Consider the following 18,590-nt stretch of genomic DNA (forward strand, 5'->3'; position numbering starts at 1 on the left):
CCACGGGTGCTTGAGGTTGTTCAATCAGGCGACGCAGAAAATCGATCGTCTGGATGACCTCTTTAATGTCCAAATCTGATGAACTGTAAATAAAAAAATGAATACACATAAATAACAAACATAAAGGATACACATACATGTCAAATATAGAAGTATACACGAATTTTAAAGAAATAAAATAAATGTGAAAGGCGTAATACGACAACTCAGGACCACATATGACGAATATAAAGGCAAAATTATGTGAATAAAAATAAGAACATAATATCTGGTAGAAGAAGAAGAGACTCAAATATGACTCTTCATCTTTTTGAATCTTGAATGTACTAAAGTGATAAATTCCAAGCCGATCTTTATAGTTGAAACCATTTAACAAATGGGCCAGTCATTTTCAAGACTCGTTATCTCTACACAACTCAAATGTGGAACCATTTCATAATTATCTTTATACCTTCACGTGAAACCACAATGTAAGTTAAATGACTCCAAGACAATCTTTTATTCACTTATAACAACAAAATTTACCACACATTTATTCTGTAAATCAATATGACTTATATATATATATTTAATTAAAATACATTGACAGGGTAAAATGATTTTACACCGTCAATTAATCTTAGACGTTGAATATTGAAATAAGTTTGATTTTTATTTTAAAAATCTATAAAGGAATGCAAACGGATGATGGTGATGAACCGACAGTGTAAATTTTTTTACATTGATGATGGATATATATATATATATATAAAATAAATGACAATGCGCGAGGCCAGACGGATACACCCATAGTTACTCCGTTCATATAAAAAAAAGCTATAAAATTATTACTTAAATTAAAAAAAAAAATCCCTTAAACTTTCACCTTTCTTCTATCAAAGTAGTCCCAAACCAAGAGTTGAAGAGGTAACTATGGCGAACCCAGAAGCAAAGCTCGAAACTTTCTTGCAGTGGCTCCAGGTTTGTTAACATGATTTGTAATTGACGGCAGAAGTGAATAAACATATTAAGCTTTGATTCCTATGGTGAATTTTCAAAATGGTTTCTTTTCCCTAGTTTTGAATTTTGATTTGGTCTTGAATTCAGGCAAATAGGGTGGAGCTACGAGGTTGCAATATCAAGTACTGTGATTCCAGAAAAGGGTTCGGCATCTTTTCTGATAAAGATGTTTCTGATGGTAATAATGTACTAACATCAATATGACTAGAGTATTGTTATTGTTGTTTTGAATTGGAGATAATGAAAATACCCATCTTTCATAGAAAGTAATTTTGTTTTCTTTGAATAAAGGGATTATGTTGGTTGTTCCACTAGAGTTAGCAATTACTCCCATGAGGGTGTTGCAAGATCCTTTTCTAGGACCAGAATGTAGAGCATTGTTTGAAGAAGGAGATGTAGATGACAGGTTCTTAATGATGCTGTTTTTGACCGTGGAGCGTTTGCGTAAGGGTTCTCTATGGAAGCCGTATGTATGGTTTTTTTTGTTTTACTTTATGTTTTTCAGAACTTTATGTGTTGGGAATTTTAATGAGTTATCGAGAAGCTGAAATTTAATCAGGTACCTTGATATGCTGCCAACCACTTTCGGAAATACACTTTGGTTTAGTGAAGAAGAACTTCAAGAGCTGAGAGGAACTAACTTGTATCGTGCAACTGAGTTACAGGTAATTGATATACGATGGAACCAAATGTAGTTTGTTTAGTGGGTTGGTGATAGAGCTAGGTGTCGTTTCTTGCATTAATGTGTTTTCACTGTTATTTAGCGGTATTTGATTTGATTACTGTTCTATCTTGCAGAAGAAAAGCCTGTTGAATTTATATGAAACTAAAGTGAAGGATTTAGCGAAGAAACTTTTGAATCTTGACGGAGATTCTGAGATGTATGTGTTGGTTAAAATTGTATGCGTGTTTATCAGTTAATGTTTTTAACATGTTCATTTAGTGAATGTGGTTTATGATGTTATATACCTTCACAGTTTCCTTCAGGATGATGAATTGAAATGCACTTTCTAGATTTTGTTTTCAAACAGAAATTTGTAAATTTTAGACGCAAATTTACGATGTTTCTCTTGTGTGTGTATCTGTTTTTCCAGTGAGGTGTGCTTTGAAGATTTCCTGTGGTATGTACTTCTAGTGAACTTGTATATGAGCATGAGTTCAACTAATTCTTTGGAAGTTTATACCCGACTTGCGTTCATGCTAGGGCAAATTCAGTTTTTTGGAGCCGTGCTTTGAATATTCCAATGCCTCGTTCTTATGTATTTCCTGAGATGCAAGATGTTCATCAAAGTGGCACTCCAGAAGCTGATAAAAAGGGTTATTCAATCTCTCTCATGTGATGTGTCCAACGGAGGAGTCACAATTTAGTTTTATTTTTTGAATTTGTGAGTTAAAAGTGATATTTAAATAAGTAATGTTTTATTGCAGGCAGTGAGGTTACACAATCGGATGATCTAACCAAGGAAACGACACATAGCACAGTGCATGGAGACACCGTTTGGGTTGAGGGTCTTGTCCCTGGTATTGACTTTTGCAACCATGGTAAGATGTTGCTTGAAGCTCTGACATTTCACTTCACTATGTGCTTTTAAAATACTTTCCTTGTTAATTTTTTTCATTGACTGGGATCTGATTTTTTACATGACCAATCAGATTTGAAGCCAATAGCAACATGGGAAGTTGATGGAATTGGCTTAACAACAGGAGTTCCAGTCTCGATGTATCTTCTTTCCGGTAACATTCGTTTTGTGTGTTTTCAGTCTCGTATTTGCCTTTGATGTTAAACTTTTTAACATTAAATTTCTAACTTATTTTTCTTTTGGTTTCTGTCTTTCGGCTTTGGTAGTTCCATAAAATAATATTTATTGAAACTATTGCCCCTTAATTCATTATTTTCTTGTAAAGCTGCTCAAAGTCCCTTGCAGATTGATCGAGAAATTTCCATTAGTTATGGCAACAAGGGAAATGAGGTACTCTATATTGTACCATGATTGAAAAAAACATTTTCCTATATAATATGTTTTATATTCTATAGTTTACTTTTCTCTTATCTTCTTTTGATTAAGCATATTCTTCCACTTGATGCAGGAACTTCTATATCTGTATGGCTTTGTCATTGATGGTAACACAGATGACTACCTCATGGTAATGACTTACACTTGTATCTAGTGTCCACCAAGCATAAAATTTCTACTTAACAATATTACCCCAATTCCTTAATTGTTTCTGTCGAAGTGATCCGGTTTCTACTTTGTAGAATCTATTTGTCCTCCATCTTTATAGTTATAGCTGTTGCCCCTTTATTTCTACGAAGCACTGACTCAGACACAAACACTGACACGGGACACATCTTCATACTTTGACATGAGCTGTATCCGTTTTGCTACAGTTATATTCTCTATCATGAGCTTTAAGATTCAAGTTACTATGGTTCTTACAGATATAGACATGGCTTACTAACTTGTCATTGTTGTTGGGTCCCTTAGGTCCATTATCCCACAGAAGCAATAAATACTATTTCTTTTTCCGAGTCTAAAAGCCAGCTTCTTGAAGTGCAGGTATGCCAATAAAGTAAAATACGAGTTATTTCACCAATTTGTTATTAGCTATTGTTTTAAAGCTTCCCCCTTCTTTAACTCCACTTTTCGGTTTATGTTTACAGAAAGCTGAAATGAGATGTCTTTTACCGAAAACTCTACTGGATAATGGATTTTTTCCATTAGGCACCAAAAACAGCGGGGTAAATAACCAGTGCAACCAAGTTTGCAACTATAGTTGGAGTGGTCAGCGCAAGATTCCATCTTATGTAAACAAACTCGTTTTTCCTGAGAAATTTATGGCTACCTTAAGGACCATAGCCATGCAAGAGGACGAGCTTTTCAAGGTTTCCTCAATGCTAGAAGAGGTACAAGTACAACTTTTATGCAGCATTTTTTTCTTCATATTTTCAAAGTTCATCAGAATTCAACATTAATACAATTTTTATTCTTTCACATAAAGCTTGTTGGACCTGAAGGGGAAAGACAGTTATCAGATACAGATGTCCAATCTGCAATATGGGAAGTTTGTGGTGATTCCGGAGCTTTACAAGTCCTAGTCGATCTTCTTCATGTCAAGTGAGTGCTAGGAGTTACATTCAACCATAACAGTTGATTGTATCAAATATGAATTGTTAATTACAACCTACACCGCTGTTTCTCATTGTAACTTGATTTCGCAAATTAAGTTGAATAATGACAAACTTGAGCGTCAACATTGATGTATCTTATATGCGATGATGCACTAGGGCCTAATTGGTTTCACATTTTCACTGCATTTAAGGTTAATGGATCTTGAAGAGCATTCTGGAACCGAGGAAAGTGACGTTGAATTGCTCAAGAAAGCCCTTATCATTGATAGCCCGGAAGATAGCAAACAGTATGAATCTAAAATTTTCCACTCTTACAATAAATTGTTGTATTTCTAATAGATTTTTCTTGATTTCCTTTGAGCAGAACGGGAAATGACTCGGAGGGAACAAAGATGATGACTAGAAACAAATGGTCTGCTATTGTATATAGGCGAGGTCAAAAGCAGCTAACTCGATTATTCTTGAATGAAGCAGAACATGCTCTGCAGTTATCAATGAATGAAGAGATGAGCGTTCCTTGATAACCATGTAATCCCCTTTTACCTGATCATTAATCCAAGTTAGGTTTTACTCTGTCATTTTTGTTGTTAGCCTTGATCAATTTTATAGTTTAGATTATTATTGGAAGGGTTATGTAGCTTCATTCTTTAGTGTGGAAAGTTGATTCTAAAAACTTTTGTCTGTATGTGTTCAAGTTTGACTAGTAATAAATAATATAGGTGTCATATCCTTGGCGCATGCACTATTCTTCCGCCTATCCACATGCATAGTTAGCCTAAGACGAGGCCCCACTCTCCTTATACCATAGTGCATTGTTTTTCTTTTATTTTTAAATTAAATTTTAAATTAACAGCTAAGTAATAATAAATAAAATTATGAAAAAAGTACTAATATTATTTAATTAAAATAGAATTATAGGCGAAATTTTGTAGATATATTAACGATACAATTGTACTCACTCATACGGGAAGGAATGTATCACGAGGACTAAGATCGTTGAGCGAGTATACAGAAATTGAGAGGATTTGTACAAAGAATTTCAATAATATTTGGTGGCACTTAAGTATTATACTTTGGAAACTGTTGCAATTTTGAAGACATTAACGACATTTAACCCAAAGAGAATTTGTGTTAGTAGAAATTGTCCAAATGGTGGAGCAAGCTTCACAATATGATTATTGTATGCAATCTTAATATATAATATATTTTTTTTGTAACCATTAAAATTTCATATTGAATATAACTTTCGGTTACAACAAAATAAAAAACAAGCACAGTAGTAAACAACAACATGAATAACAAATAAAATGACTTAACAATATAACATATCTAAGAGATTACAACCATCAAAACAATATCATCTCGTCTGAACATCATATCATGGACATTACTATCAGTTTTAATTGACTCCCCAAACTAAGTTTCTTGTCTAAACATCATATCATGGACATTACAGACTGACTCCCAAAACTAAGTAGATTTATTATTCTCATTCGCAGTCTTGAACACCAAAACAAGCCTATCAATTCTTCTAATTTTTTCATCGTCTTGAATCTCTCAATCTAACCAAACATCCTCGAAACTCTGAGTGTTCCAAAGCCGAATCGTCATCGGAGACTTGAGAATCAAATAACAAACATGATAATCTCTTTTAATAATCATGTTACAAATTTAAAAGAAAAACTTAAGAATGAAATGAGATGTGTGGAAAATGGTGGAGAAGGAAGACCTATTTATAAAGAAACCCATTACACTATGACACCAGGGAGAGTGTGTAATACCCCAAAATTTACCCTTCATTTTTCCTGGAAGCATACGCTTTACACCTCATGCATGCATTCATTTTTAGGTCATTTAGCATTTGCATTTCGTCATGGCAATCGGAATCGGATCCAAGAAGCTTGAACGTCATCCAGGACACTTCGTGGGCTCTATTTAGATGATCAGTCAACACAAGGGAAAGACTTGAGTTACTTCCAACAGGGGTCTATTCGTCAGTCAAAACGTTAATCTTGAAGGAGCAAAGGTTTGTTCATGAGCTGTCATGCTAGCTAGACGAAGCCCACGTGTTTTGAAATAAATAAATAAATAAATAAATAAATAAAAGAAAAAATCTTGGACTTGGACCTCTCTCATTTGAGCCCACATGTCCACAAAAATCAGGTTATAAATTCAGAGTTTCAGTGAAACAAAAGGCAATTCTATTCCTATTACCCTGGCTGGAAAAAGATAGTGAGAGAAGAGCTAACAGAGTTCAGAGCAGCCTCCAAACCCTGAAGGGAACTCAACTGCCCAGAATCACCTCTGCCTCACATAAACCCTAAAGATTGTTTTGTAAACCTCACGGGTGCAACTCAATTTCAATCAAGCTCTCCAATCAGGTTTGCCCTTATTCCCATTACCTTTGAGCTTTGAATTTGAATACTCTAAATGTTTGAGGTATTATGGGTGAATTTGATACCCTTTTGATGCATGTCTTTTTTGTGAATTTTAATGACATGATTCATGTGGTTACATTTTGATTTGGGGGCAACCCTTGATTACCCTATTTTTTTGTCTCTAACCTGTTTGTTGAGTTTTTGTGAGGGCTCACATGAATTTTGCAGGGATAACTTGCCTGGTGTTCCACTTTATTTGTGGGATACCACCTGGAGGTTTATTCCGATTACCTGTACTGACTCACTTTCTTTGATGGTGTTTAGCTTGGAAGGATCCCTGGATTTCCCATTCCTCTAATTGCTATTACTTCGGATCTTTATCCGTGTGGTACTTTTATATTTTTCCCGCATTTTACTGCTTTCCTAGCTGGAAGACCTCGATAGGAGGCAATGTTTTTGTGTGTTTATTTTTGTTTTACAGGTTCCTTCGTCCAGGACTCTTTTTGCATGAGTTTACCAAACCCTAACCCTTCATTGATTTTTCTTCTCCTAAACACATGTTTACTCCTTCTACTACAGGCGAGTAAGTCTCCAAAGGTCGAGCATCCGGTAGATTGCGTAGTAACGTCGTTCGTCCAAAACCCAATCCATAACCCCGTAGTTAGCCGAACTACGGCTTGCTTTGATTCTCATTCCATATGAGATACGTAGGCATAAGACGTGATGTCTTAACGAGCACACATCCCCCCAATCCATAGGTCAGCCGAGCTACGAAGACTCTGATTCTCATATTCAGATGAGATACGTATGTAGTGGATGCGACATCCGTGCGAGTCATTTTCTTTTGACCCTTTTTTAGTAAACAGCACAAGATAAACTCACACCCTTTAGACAAGAACTACAAAAGTGAATCCAGTAGAGTACTACGGATGCGTAGGGGTGCTAATACCTTCCCTTCGCATAACCGACTCCCGAACCCAAGATTTGGTTGCGAGACCTTGTCTTTTCCTTTCCTTTTTCCAGGTTTACTTCGAGCGTTTCCTTTCCCTCCTTTGGGATAAATAACGCACGGTGGCGACTCTTCTGTCATTTTCTTTCGCCGGTTGTTTTTTCGCACACTGTATTTTTTAGGTTGCGACAACTGTCGACTCTGCTGGGGACCCGGTTTCCCTAAGCGAGTCCCTCCTAGCTTTTGTAGTTTGTTTGTTTATTGGGTGTTCATGCTTTTGTACCGTTATTTACCTGTTTTACCTTATTGCATTATGTACATATCATTGATGTATCTGTTGGCTGGCTATGGCTGCTTGGTCATCTTTGTGAGATGAGTTCTATACCCGAACTCGAGTGTACTTAGGATAGGAGAATGGCATAGTCTTGTCGACTTGTGTGGAGTTATTCCTTAGCAAGTTGACTTGCAAGCCCATTCACTTGGTGGAGGTCATGTTGAGATCAATAATGTCACACAAGTAAGTTGTGGTTAGACATTACTTTTTCCAATATAGACCTTAGAAGCCGAGGACCTTAGTTTACCAAACCCATCTTGGCCTATTCGTAGGACGTAGTGCGAAAGTCGTTCAAGTGTAAGATTTGATACGATTGTTACGCGATACTACACTCATAAGAGTCTCTCTTGAGAATATTTTTGGAATACGAGTAGTCGTTCCTCCGATAATATCCGAAAGATGGGATTATGACTATGGGAACCTTTTGTAGAACATGTTTGGCAGGTTTAAACCTTAGTACACTCCTTTTGGGTGGTTCTTAACCTAAACTCCATGCTCGTGACTTGCAACAAACCCTTGATTCATGGTTGATCCGATCAGGTATCCTTAATATCAATGAAACTTGGGTGTTGATAAGGTGTAAACCATAATCCACCAAAATGGGTGGTTGATATTAAGGATAACATGATCCATCCCATGACCTTTGTTTGGTGTGCTCTTAATTTCTCTCCAGACATGGCAACCTGACAGATGTTCAAGCAGATACAACGATCCTGATTCCAATGCCACTGCACTGCATTCACATCATTTTGCATCACATCATTTTGCATTCATAATCATTCACACATGTTTATCCATTTTTGTGGGGTTTATATCTTCTACTTGATTCTAGTCGGAATTTTCTTGGTTCTCATCAACGGCTTAGTCTTTTTTTTTTTTTACATCGTTTATCTATTGAGAGACTGGAATCAAGGGGGTAGAATACCTTTGGAATTGATAAACATGTCATTACATTTACATATTCATTAGCATGTCTTGCATAACAGGTACCGCCACAGTGTTCTCAGTTTGTTTGGTGTTCCATCATCAGGATAGCTGACCCAGGCATTCACCGGTACGGTACCCGCAGAAACCAATAGAGAGTAATGGAAAGCCTACAGGCAGAGTTCGCCGAGATGAAAATCCGCATGAATCAATTCATGGATGTGGTTCAAGGGGTGGCTCAGGGACAGCAAGAGCTCAGGCAGATGATATGGAGGAATCCCCCTGCTCAACCAGAGACGGTGACTGATCCTCCAGCTAGAGAGGCTAATGGACCCAATGGACCGGGGCCTATCCCAATTCTACATGTCACCTCCGGTCAACAGCCCGTTCATGATGATCAGGACGATCAGTTCCCCCTGCTGTAGGAAGACTTTGGTATGGGTCATGGTGTGGACCCCATGTTTAGAAGATTGGAAGAGAGGTTGAAGGCAGTGGAAGGACAGAATCCTCTGGGAGTAGATGTTGCTAACTTGGGGCTGGTCCCAGGTGTGAGAGTGCCACTGAAATTCAAGGTCCCGATATTTGACAAATACAATGGCAACTCTTGCCCGAAGACCCATGTGCAAGCCTATTTCCGTAAAATGGTTGCATACTCCGATGATGAAAAGTTGCTTATGTACTTTTTCCAGGACAGCCTAGCTGGGGCATCCCTGGAATGGTATATGAGGTTGGACAGAGCCCACATCCGTTGCTGGAGGGATTTGGCCGAGGCTTTCGTGAAGCAGTATCAGTATAATACAGACATGGCTCCGGACAGAACTCAACTTCAAAATCTGTCTCTTAAAAGCAATGAGTGCTTCAGAGAATACGCTCAACGCTGGAGAGAAACAACTTCCCGTGTTCAACCTCCTATGTTGGAGAAGGAAATGGCTAACATGTTCATGAACACTCTGCCAGGACCTTATTTGGAGCGCCTGGTGGGTTGCAATGCCTCCAATTTTGCTGATGTAGTCTCTACCGGAGAGAGGGTGGAGAATTACCTGAGGACATACAAGACCCAGAGTAGAGATGGATCCTCATCAGGGGTGAAGAAGCCGTTCGTTCAGGGACAGAAGAGGAGAGAAGGGGATGCAAGTGCCATATCTTCTTATCAGAACAGGGATAACCGGAGGAATAACTTTCAGAACTATCATCAGCAACCGTATGTTGCGGCTGTGACCATTCCAGTTGCAGCACCACTACAACAACAACAACCACAGCGTCAACCAGCTCAGTACCAACCACAACAACCGGGTAACAAACCCGCCTATCAACCGAGGCCAAGGACGATGGACCGGCGTTTCGACACTCTTCCAATGTCGTACGCTCAGTTGCTTTCTAGTCTTCAACAACTACAACTTGTGCAGTTGCGCACTCTGGCTCCTCCCGTTGGTAGGCTTCCGGTGGGTTATGACGCCAACGCTAGGTGTAGCTTCCACTCTGGGGCACCTGGCCACAATATTGAGAACTACAAAGCTTTTAAGCACGTAGTTCGGGACCTTATTGATTCGAAGGCCGTTAACTTTGCACTAGCTCCTAATGTCGTCAACAATCCCATGCCCCAACATGGTGGAGCCAACGTTAACATGGTTGAAGGAGAAGTCAAATTAGTCTCTGCGGTCAACAATGAAGATGGGGATAGTGATTGCGACATCGATAACTGGGTGCGTTCGAGGATCCCGGGTGAAGTTCTCAACAATTGGTCTTCTGAGGAGATTGTCCAAGCCACTTGTCTGGAGGAGTAATTTTCTTTGTTTATTCATGCATATCCAAGTCTTACGTTCCGCCAGGGCGTAATGACTCATTGTAGGGCTCATCTATGTGACACTTGCATTTTTTATCATAAATAAAGGACGTCTTTTTGCATTCAAATATTTCGTTCCCTGTCTTTCTATTTTTGCAGTTTTTAAAAAAAAAATGGTAATGTTTTGTTTAGTTTCCACTTTTTTTTTTCACACTCATAAGCACATACCATCACTCATGCAGATGCACATCACCGGATCCTATTGATAACGGTTCTGCTATGGCTCGCTTCGACTTTGAAAATCCAATCTTTCAAGCTGAAGAAGAGGGTGATGAAGACTGTGAACTCCCTGAAGAACTTACCAGGTTATTAAAACAAGAGGAAAGGGTCATTCAACCGCATCAAGAGTCTGTTGAAGTAATTAATCTCGGCACTGAGGACGCCAAGAGAGAAATCAAGATAGGGGCTGCTTTGGAAGACAATATGAAGAAGGGGTTGATTGAATTGCTGCAAGAGTATGTTGACATCTTCACTTGGTCTTATCAGGACATGCCAGGGCTTGACACAGACATCGTGGTACATCGCTTGCCGCTCAAAGAAGGTTGTCCTCCGGTCAAGCAGAAGCTCAAAAGAACAAGACCAGAGATGGCTGTCAAGATAAAGGAAGAAGTGCGAAAACAGTTGGATGCAGGGTTTCTAGCAGTCACAAATTATCCGCCATGGGTTGCAAATATCGTTCCGGTACCTAAGAAGGATGGAAAGGTACGAATGTGTGTTGACTATCGGGATCTGAACAGGGCTAGTCCTAAAGATGATTTCCCCTTACCTCACATTGACGTTTTGGTGGATAACACGGCTCAGTTCTCGGTATTCTCCTTCATGGATGGCTTTTCTGGCTATAATCAAATTAAGATGGCACCAGAAGACAACATTCATAACCCCATGGAGCACCTTTTGCTACAAGGTGATGCCGTTTGGTCTGAAAAATGTCGGAGCAACATATCAGCGAGCGATGGTGACTCTGTTCCATGATATGATTCATCATGAAATCGAGGTTTATGTTGATGATATGATTGCCAAATCTCAGACAGAAGAAGAACATTTGGTGAATTTGCAGAAACTGTTTGAGCGTTTGAGGAAATTCAAGCTGAGGCTTAATCCGAACAAGTGTACTTTTGGGGTGAGATCTGGAAAACTACTGGGTTTTGTTGTTAGCGGAAAAGGGATTGAGGTGGATCCGGCCAAAGTGAAAGCGATACAGGAAATGCCTGAGCCAAGAACAGAGAAACAAGTTTGTGGTTTCTTAGGGAGGTTGAACTACATTGCAAGGTTCATCTCTCACCTAACAGCCACGTGTGAGCCAATATTCAAATTGTTGAGAAAAGATCAGGCTATCAGGTGGAATGATGATTGTCAAAGGGCGTTCGAGAAGATAAAAGAGTATTTGCAGAATCCTCATATCCTTGTGCCTCCAGTCCTAGGGAGACCGCTGATTATGTATTTGACAGTACTAGACAATTCCATGGGTTGTGTTCTCGGTCAACACGACGAGACAGGTAGGAAAGAGCATGCCATCTACTACCTGAGTAAGAAATTCACAGATTGCAAGTCGAGATACTCAATGCTTGAAAAAAACATGTTGTGCACTTGCATGGGCTGCTAAGCGATTGAGACAATACATGCTGTCTCACACAACCTTACTGATCTCCAAAATGGATCCAGTCAAGTATATATTTGAGAAGCCAGCTCTCACCGGAAGAGTTGCTCGTTGGAAAATGGTACTGACAGAGTACGACATCCAGTATACTTCCCAGAAAGCCATCAAGGGGAGTATGCTGTCAGACTATCTTGCTCAACAGCCGGTTGAAGATTATGAGCCGATGAAGTTTGATTTTCCAGATGAAGACATCATGTTCCTCAAGATGAAAGACTGTGAAGAGCCAGTTGTTGAAGAGGGACCTAATCCAGACGAAAAGTGGACTTTAATGTTTGATGGGACCGTCAATGCCAGAGGAAGTGGAATTGGTGCTGTCATTACAACTCCGAAAGGTGCCCACATGCCTTTCACCGCTCGTCTGACTTTCGAGTGCACCAATAATGAAGCTGAGTATGAAGCCTGTATCTTGGGTATTGAGCAAGCCATTTATTTGAGAATCAAGACTTTGGACATCTTCTGAGATTCAGCTCTGGTAATCAATCAAGTGAATGGTGATTGAAACACTCTCCAGCCTAATTTGGTCCCCTACAGAGATTACACGAGAAGACTGTTGACTTTCTTCACAACAGTAAAGCTGTACCACATACCTTGTGATGAGAACCAGATGGCAGATGCTCTTGCTACTCTATCCTCCATGATCACGGTGATCCATTGAAACCATGCTCCCAAGATCGACGTGATGTGCCTTGATAGGGCCGCGTATGTGTTTGTTGCTGAACTATTAGTTGATGACAAGCCCTGGTATCACGACATCAAGTGCTTTCTGAAGAATCAAGAGTACCCTGCAGGGGCATCCAACAACGATAGAAAGACTTTGAGAAGATTGGCAGGCAGTTTCTTCTTGAACAAAGACGATGTTCTGTATAAGAGGAACTTCGACATGGTTTTGCTCAGATGCGTGGACAGACACGAAGCAGACATGTTAATGCAGGAAGTTCATGAAGGCCCCTTCGGTACTCATGCCGGCGGACATGCAATGGCTAAGAAGCGCCACGTAGATCCTGTATCCTTCGCCTTGCCATTTAAAATCCTGTTTCCCGCGAGCTTGGACGAATCATGAAGCGCCACGCCATTAATTGATACTGCGCGTTTTGGCCCGGGCGTATGGGAATTACAAAACTGCCACTGCGTTTTAACTTAATCCATTTCAATTTGAATAAATATTCCATTAATTTAATCCTACTTCAAAAAATCATAGATTAATCAATTTTAATCCAAATTAGGTGGGAATTTTTTTGTTAGATTCAGAATTTCCTCTAGTTTTTTTTAGGCATAGTAACTCAAGTTGTGCCTGGTGATTTTTTGGATTGGCTTAATGATATTTGTCATATATGCATTTTGTGTATGTTTTACCATTTTTAACATGAAATGATCATGCATTATCCAAATGGAATGAAATTTCACATGCTTGTTCTTGACTCATTGCTGGTGATTTTGATGTGTAGTTTGTGAATTTTGGATTTATGGTTTGCAAGTTATGATGTGTGCAAGTTGAGTGTGACAATGTGTGTCACACTAGGTTAGGTCAACTTCATGATTTTATTTGATATGCCTCTGCTTTGCCAATTGACCTCAAATTTTGCATGTGATCTCCTCAGTATGTCTAGTTTTGCCATGATTTTTTGTAGGAATTGTCGAGCCATTTTCTATTTGATTGACATTTTTGATTGCTGTTTAGCATTTTTAGGGTTTTGATTGAGTGACAAATTTACATATCTTGTGAAATGCTCATTTCTTACCATATGAATGTGAAAATTGGTGGAGTGTTTCCTAACATGTTTAGCTTCAATTTGACTTTGGTCCCATTCATTTCTTAATTGTTCTCACTGTTTTGCATTTGATTGAAGTTGATGCTTATTTTGCTACCATGTATGAGCTTGCTTGGATTTCTGTTGAGTTTATTATTTTCATTGACCTACTTCCTCTTGTCCAAATGGCATGAAAATTGATGTGTAGCTCATTGAATGTGTCCTGTTTAGGCTGGAATTTTTGTGGAATTTATTGAGCTGTTTAGGTATTTGTTTGAGTGTGACCATTCTGTTTGCTCATATATGGTTCATAATTGCCTAGTTTGACTTAAATTGTGCATGAAATGAATTTGGTGCATAGTTTTGATGTGAGACTAATTGGATTCTCTTTTTAATTGATTAATCTTGATTTTGATCATGTTTCACTTGCTGTTTTGACTTTTTCACTTCCTTTTGACCCTAGGCTTGTCCTAGTGGTCTTGTATCTTATGTTTGAATGTGATTTTCAGGTTAAGAAGCAAAATACCTTAAGGAGGTGGATTCACATTTGATTGAGTTGTATCATTTGATATTGTAGACTAACTTGTGTTGTTTTGTAGGGTGCTTGGCTCTTTTGAGTTGACTTGCACTTTGGTGCATTGGATGGTGTTTGTCTGTGTATAGCTAATTGCGAACCATTTGCTGTTTAGTTCTATGATTGGTATACTGATGATATTTGATTGATTTCAGGTACATTAAGTTTCTAATATTGCTTTGCTTTGCTTGATAAGCAATTTGCACTGAGGTATAGCATTCTTGTCTCCATGTAGTCTGGAAGACCTGGCCTGTTACTTGGCCAGGCACCTGTCTGAAGTCCTCCTTAAGAGGCAATGTTTGTGATTGTTTACTTTTGTCCCCAAGCAGGTAAAGACCTCTATGAGGCAATTGGCGGATATAAGAGATAAGCAATCTATCTCCCGCTCTTCTGTTGAGTCGTCCCTCTGCTCACACCATTGTGTTAATGCATTGGGACACAAACCCAAGATCTTGTACAATGTACAGTTGTGTCAGAGTCTTGAGTGTAGAAGGGTTCCTCCTTTCTGAACCCACGCTCCTTTGTCTGAAGCTCTCCCTGACCAGGGATAAGAGCTGTGAAGTCTTATCTTCACTCTCCTTTCATCAGCTTCACCTTAGCCCCTCAATGGCAAGGTTAAGAGCTAACCATACCTCTGTACAGATGACTTGCTCTTGCAGTCTTACCCTTTGATTGAGCCCCATTTGTATGCATATAGTGTGTGCTACTTGTGAATGCTTGATTTGCTGTTTACTTGTGCTGAATAGGATAGGCTTGCTTCCTGTGCAAGTTACTAGAAACCTTGACTTAGGGACAATCTTGCATGATAACAGCTAGGCTCGAGTCGTAGTCTCCCTAGTTGTGTCTCCCTCTGTTATCTGGCTAGGCTAGTCCTGTGTCCCTTCGTAGGGGAACTACGTCGCCCTGATCCTCATACCAGATGAGGTACGTAGGCAGGAGATGAGCAGATCTCTCCGGGCGCCTGTGTCTTTGTTTTGTGTTGTTGTGTGCTTGGAAGCTGATGTAAGTCCATCGAGTGGCATTCGGGTTCTAGTGTGGGTTTGTTGGTTCGGATGCTGATGTAAGTCCAGTGATTGGCATTCGGGCTCCGCGTTTGCCTTCTTGTGTGTGTTTTGGTTTGGATGCTGATGTAAGTCCAGTGATTGGCATTCGGGCTCCATGTTTGCCTTTGCCTGTGTTTGTTTGTGTGCGCGTTAGCCGAGCTACGAATGCTCTGATTCTCCTTCGTCCAAAGGAGATACGTATGCATAGGATGCGACATCCTAGCGAGCATGTGTCGTTTCCCCAGTCCGAACTACTTAGACTCTGATGTCTATGCCTGATAGACTAAGTAGGCCCATGACGCGATGTTCTGCCGAGTCAGTCTTGTGTGTTTTCTTGTGTCTCTTTCAGCCAGTGTGTGTGTGTTTGAACAGTGTTTTAGCAACCATTTTCCTGCCTTTTGTGCGTGGATCCCGTCGAGTACGACGGATGCGTAGGGGTGCTAATACCTTCCCTTCGCATAACCGACTCCCGATCCCATTCTCTTTGGTCGCGAGACCATGCTTTTTCCAGGTTTACTCTGAGCGTTTCCTTTCCCTCCTTTGGGATAAATAACGCACGGTGGCGGCTCTGTTGTTCTTGTTTCCCGCCGGTTTTTCGCGTAATGCGACAATTATGATGATGTATTATTTCAACAACCAATCAACATATTTTAGTTTTTGAGTGTAACGGTCAAGAACTATACATTCAATATATGCATAATTAGCCTTCAGATCCCTTAACTTAATTAAATATTTCGCTTTAGTCCCTTGACTAAAAAACGTTACAAAGTAGTCATTTAGCTAACATTATTTTACCTAAAATGACCCATTTTGTTAGTTTTTATCAAAAAACATTAAGTAGTGACTACATGGCATGACATGTAGGCAAATGTAACTTGTTGACTAAGCGTATCTGTTATATTTGTACTCTAGGGATGATTCATCATATTGCAGATTCCATTTTCAGATTTCAGGGATTGAATCTTTATCTTACAACTTTCGTTTTCGAATCGTTTTCATCTTTCATCTTTCGTTTTCAAATCGTATTCATCTTCCAGATCTCGGTTGCTTTTGATTTTTATTGTTTGTTGTATTTTATTTCGTTTGTTTCACCAATGTCAAAGAATGCAAGCAGTGCTTCAATGTCAAACAATCAAAGCTTTGGGACAGTTGAATTAGTGCTTCGTAGAAACAAGAGGCTGAAGTGTTTTTACCAAGATGAAAGTGTTCTTCGTAGTGTCAGTGATATGAACAGTGGGAATTATGGGAGAAATTTTTGGGGGTTGTAGAAATTATAGAAATCACATGGATAAAGATTGTAATTTCTTCAAGTGGTTAGGTGATAAAATAGTTGATGAAAGAGATTTGAAGATTGAAAGACAAAAGAAGAAAGTTTCAAAATTGAAGAATGAGGTTCTCCATACTAGAGGACGGTTAAAAATGTCCATTGTGGTTGGGATTTTGAGCTTAGGGTTTAATCTTGTGTTTGTAATAATGTATTTCAAATAGGTTGGGATTTTGGTTGGAATTTTGAGCTTAGGATAATGCAGTGTGTTGTCATAAGTTTATCAATGTAATTTAGTTGGGTTGAGTTTTGTATATGTCATGAGTTTATCTATGTAACACTTTTGTTGGTTTAATGTTATGATAAGCAGTTTGTGTTCATTATACTGCTGTAACATTTCAATATACTCTGCATAGTGTAACATTTTGGTTGAGTTTTGTATATGTCATGTGTTCATTATACTTTGCATAATGTTATGATAAACAATTTGTGTTCATTATACTGGTGTAACATTTCAATAATGGCATTATAAGCCATTTCATTTCAATAGTGATAACAGTAACATAATTAGCCATATCATTTCAATAATGGCATTATGATAAACAACAATGATATTAGAAATTCAAAATGGCATTATAAGCCATATCATTTCAATAAGCAGTAACAAAATTACACCAGTTTAAAATGGAATTATAATCCATATCATTCAAAATGGAATTATGATCCATAATTTAAAATTACATAGCATTCCCATAATGGTTACATTCCAAAATATCATAACAAAAGTAACAAACAGAAATCAGAAATCATGGTTGACTTGAAACAGATTTCTCCTCTTTTGAAGTGTTATTTTATTTTTTGGTGGTGGCTGAGTTAAAGGTGTTGTGGTGGATGACTCGAAGATGCTTGTATTGGATGACTTGGAGTTGCTTGTTGTGGTGACTGACTTAATGGTGCTTGTGGTGGCTGACTTGGAGTTACTTGTGTTGGCTTACTTGAAGGTGCTTATGGTGGCTGACTTGGAGTTGCTTGTGGCGGTGGCAGTTTACATGTGACCTTGTTGTGACCATCCTTATGGAAATAACTACACTTGGTTCCATGTTTTTCTCATTTCAGATGTGACTAATCTCTCACTATTTCTCTAACCTCTTTGTTCCTTTTTTCTCGCGCCTAATAAGTTGTCTCTTTATGGGTGGTGGCTGAAGATCAACAATATCTGTTTTTGTCCATAGAGTTTTCCCGTTAACTGGATAAAGAACGTATGCATAATAAGCTTCATAACGTTCCTTTTTATAACAGTTAGGCACACAATCATCAAGTTCTAAGTTCTGATCCTTCATGCATGACAACATGGCAACCCTATCAGCATCCACATTCTACACGAGTGTTCTTTTTTGGAAAGATTAACAACATATTTTTCCCATTGAATGATATATGCCTAACCTCATAGTCATTCACCTGCACACTTGCAACACATGTAGAAATCACAATATAATCACAAGCCAATTTAATTATAGAGATATTACATGTAGAAATCACAATATAATCATATTACCTCACAATCTAATGGTTTATTTTTTGTGATTCCTTTGACATCCTCTTTTTGATATTTCGTATAATTGTACCTTCATATTTGTCAATCTTTGCATAAGATACACTATTATTTCTTCAAGCATATTGACAGTTGGCTTGGCTCTTGCAGTTACAAATACAGAGTTGAAAGCCTCTGACATGTTATTCACCAAAG

General features: G+C 38.7%; 1 protein-coding gene across 5 annotated transcripts; it reads left to right on the forward strand.

The window, feature by feature from the left end:
• The first annotated feature begins 792 nt into the window (after window positions 1-792).
• LOC127127146 (uncharacterized) lies at window positions 793-4,856 on the forward strand. Of its 5 annotated transcripts, none has more exons than XM_051056260.1 (16): window positions 793-960; window positions 1,087-1,177; window positions 1,291-1,465; window positions 1,559-1,664; window positions 1,798-1,880; window positions 2,094-2,120; window positions 2,204-2,335; window positions 2,432-2,541; window positions 2,653-2,733; window positions 2,905-2,969; window positions 3,088-3,144; window positions 3,486-3,557; window positions 3,662-3,904; window positions 4,000-4,115; window positions 4,321-4,416; window positions 4,494-4,856. In XM_051056260.1, exons 1-16 carry the CDS (start codon window positions 913-915, stop codon window positions 4,648-4,650), a joined length of 1,659 nt encoding a protein of 552 aa, XP_050912217.1. In that variant the 5' UTR covers window positions 793-912; the 3' UTR covers window positions 4,651-4,856. The 5 variants fall into 5 exon arrangements, with proteins under 5 accessions (XP_050912217.1, XP_050912218.1, XP_050912222.1 ...); XM_051056261.1 differs by having other exon boundaries at window positions 2,204-2,316; window positions 2,428-2,541; XM_051056265.1 differs by lacking the exon at window positions 1,087-1,177 and having other exon boundaries at window positions 855-960; window positions 1,291-1,469.
• The last annotated feature ends 13,734 nt before the right edge of the window (window positions 4,857-18,590 follow it).

Source organism: Lathyrus oleraceus, chromosome 3 (genome assembly GCF_024323335.1).
Source record: "Lathyrus oleraceus cultivar Zhongwan6 chromosome 3, CAAS_Psat_ZW6_1.0, whole genome shotgun sequence".
In the NCBI taxonomy this organism is placed as follows: Eukaryota; Viridiplantae; Streptophyta; class Magnoliopsida; order Fabales; family Fabaceae; genus Lathyrus; species Lathyrus oleraceus.

What these genes read in the sequence shown, in the direction of transcription:
- LOC127127146 (XM_051056260.1), top strand. Translation starts at nt 913, where the DNA reads ATGGCGAACCCAGAAGCAAAGCTCGAAACTTTCTTGCAGTGGCTCCAG. An exon ending in ATCGTGCAACTGAGTTACAG is followed by an intron (nt 1,665 to 1,797) that starts GTAATTGATATA and finishes TCTATCTTGCAG; the next exon opens with AAGAAAAGCCTGTTGAATTT. An exon ending in GTCGATCTTCTTCATGTCAA is followed by an intron (nt 4,116 to 4,320) that starts GTGAGTGCTAGG and finishes ACTGCATTTAAG; the next exon opens with GTTAATGGATCTTGAAGAGC.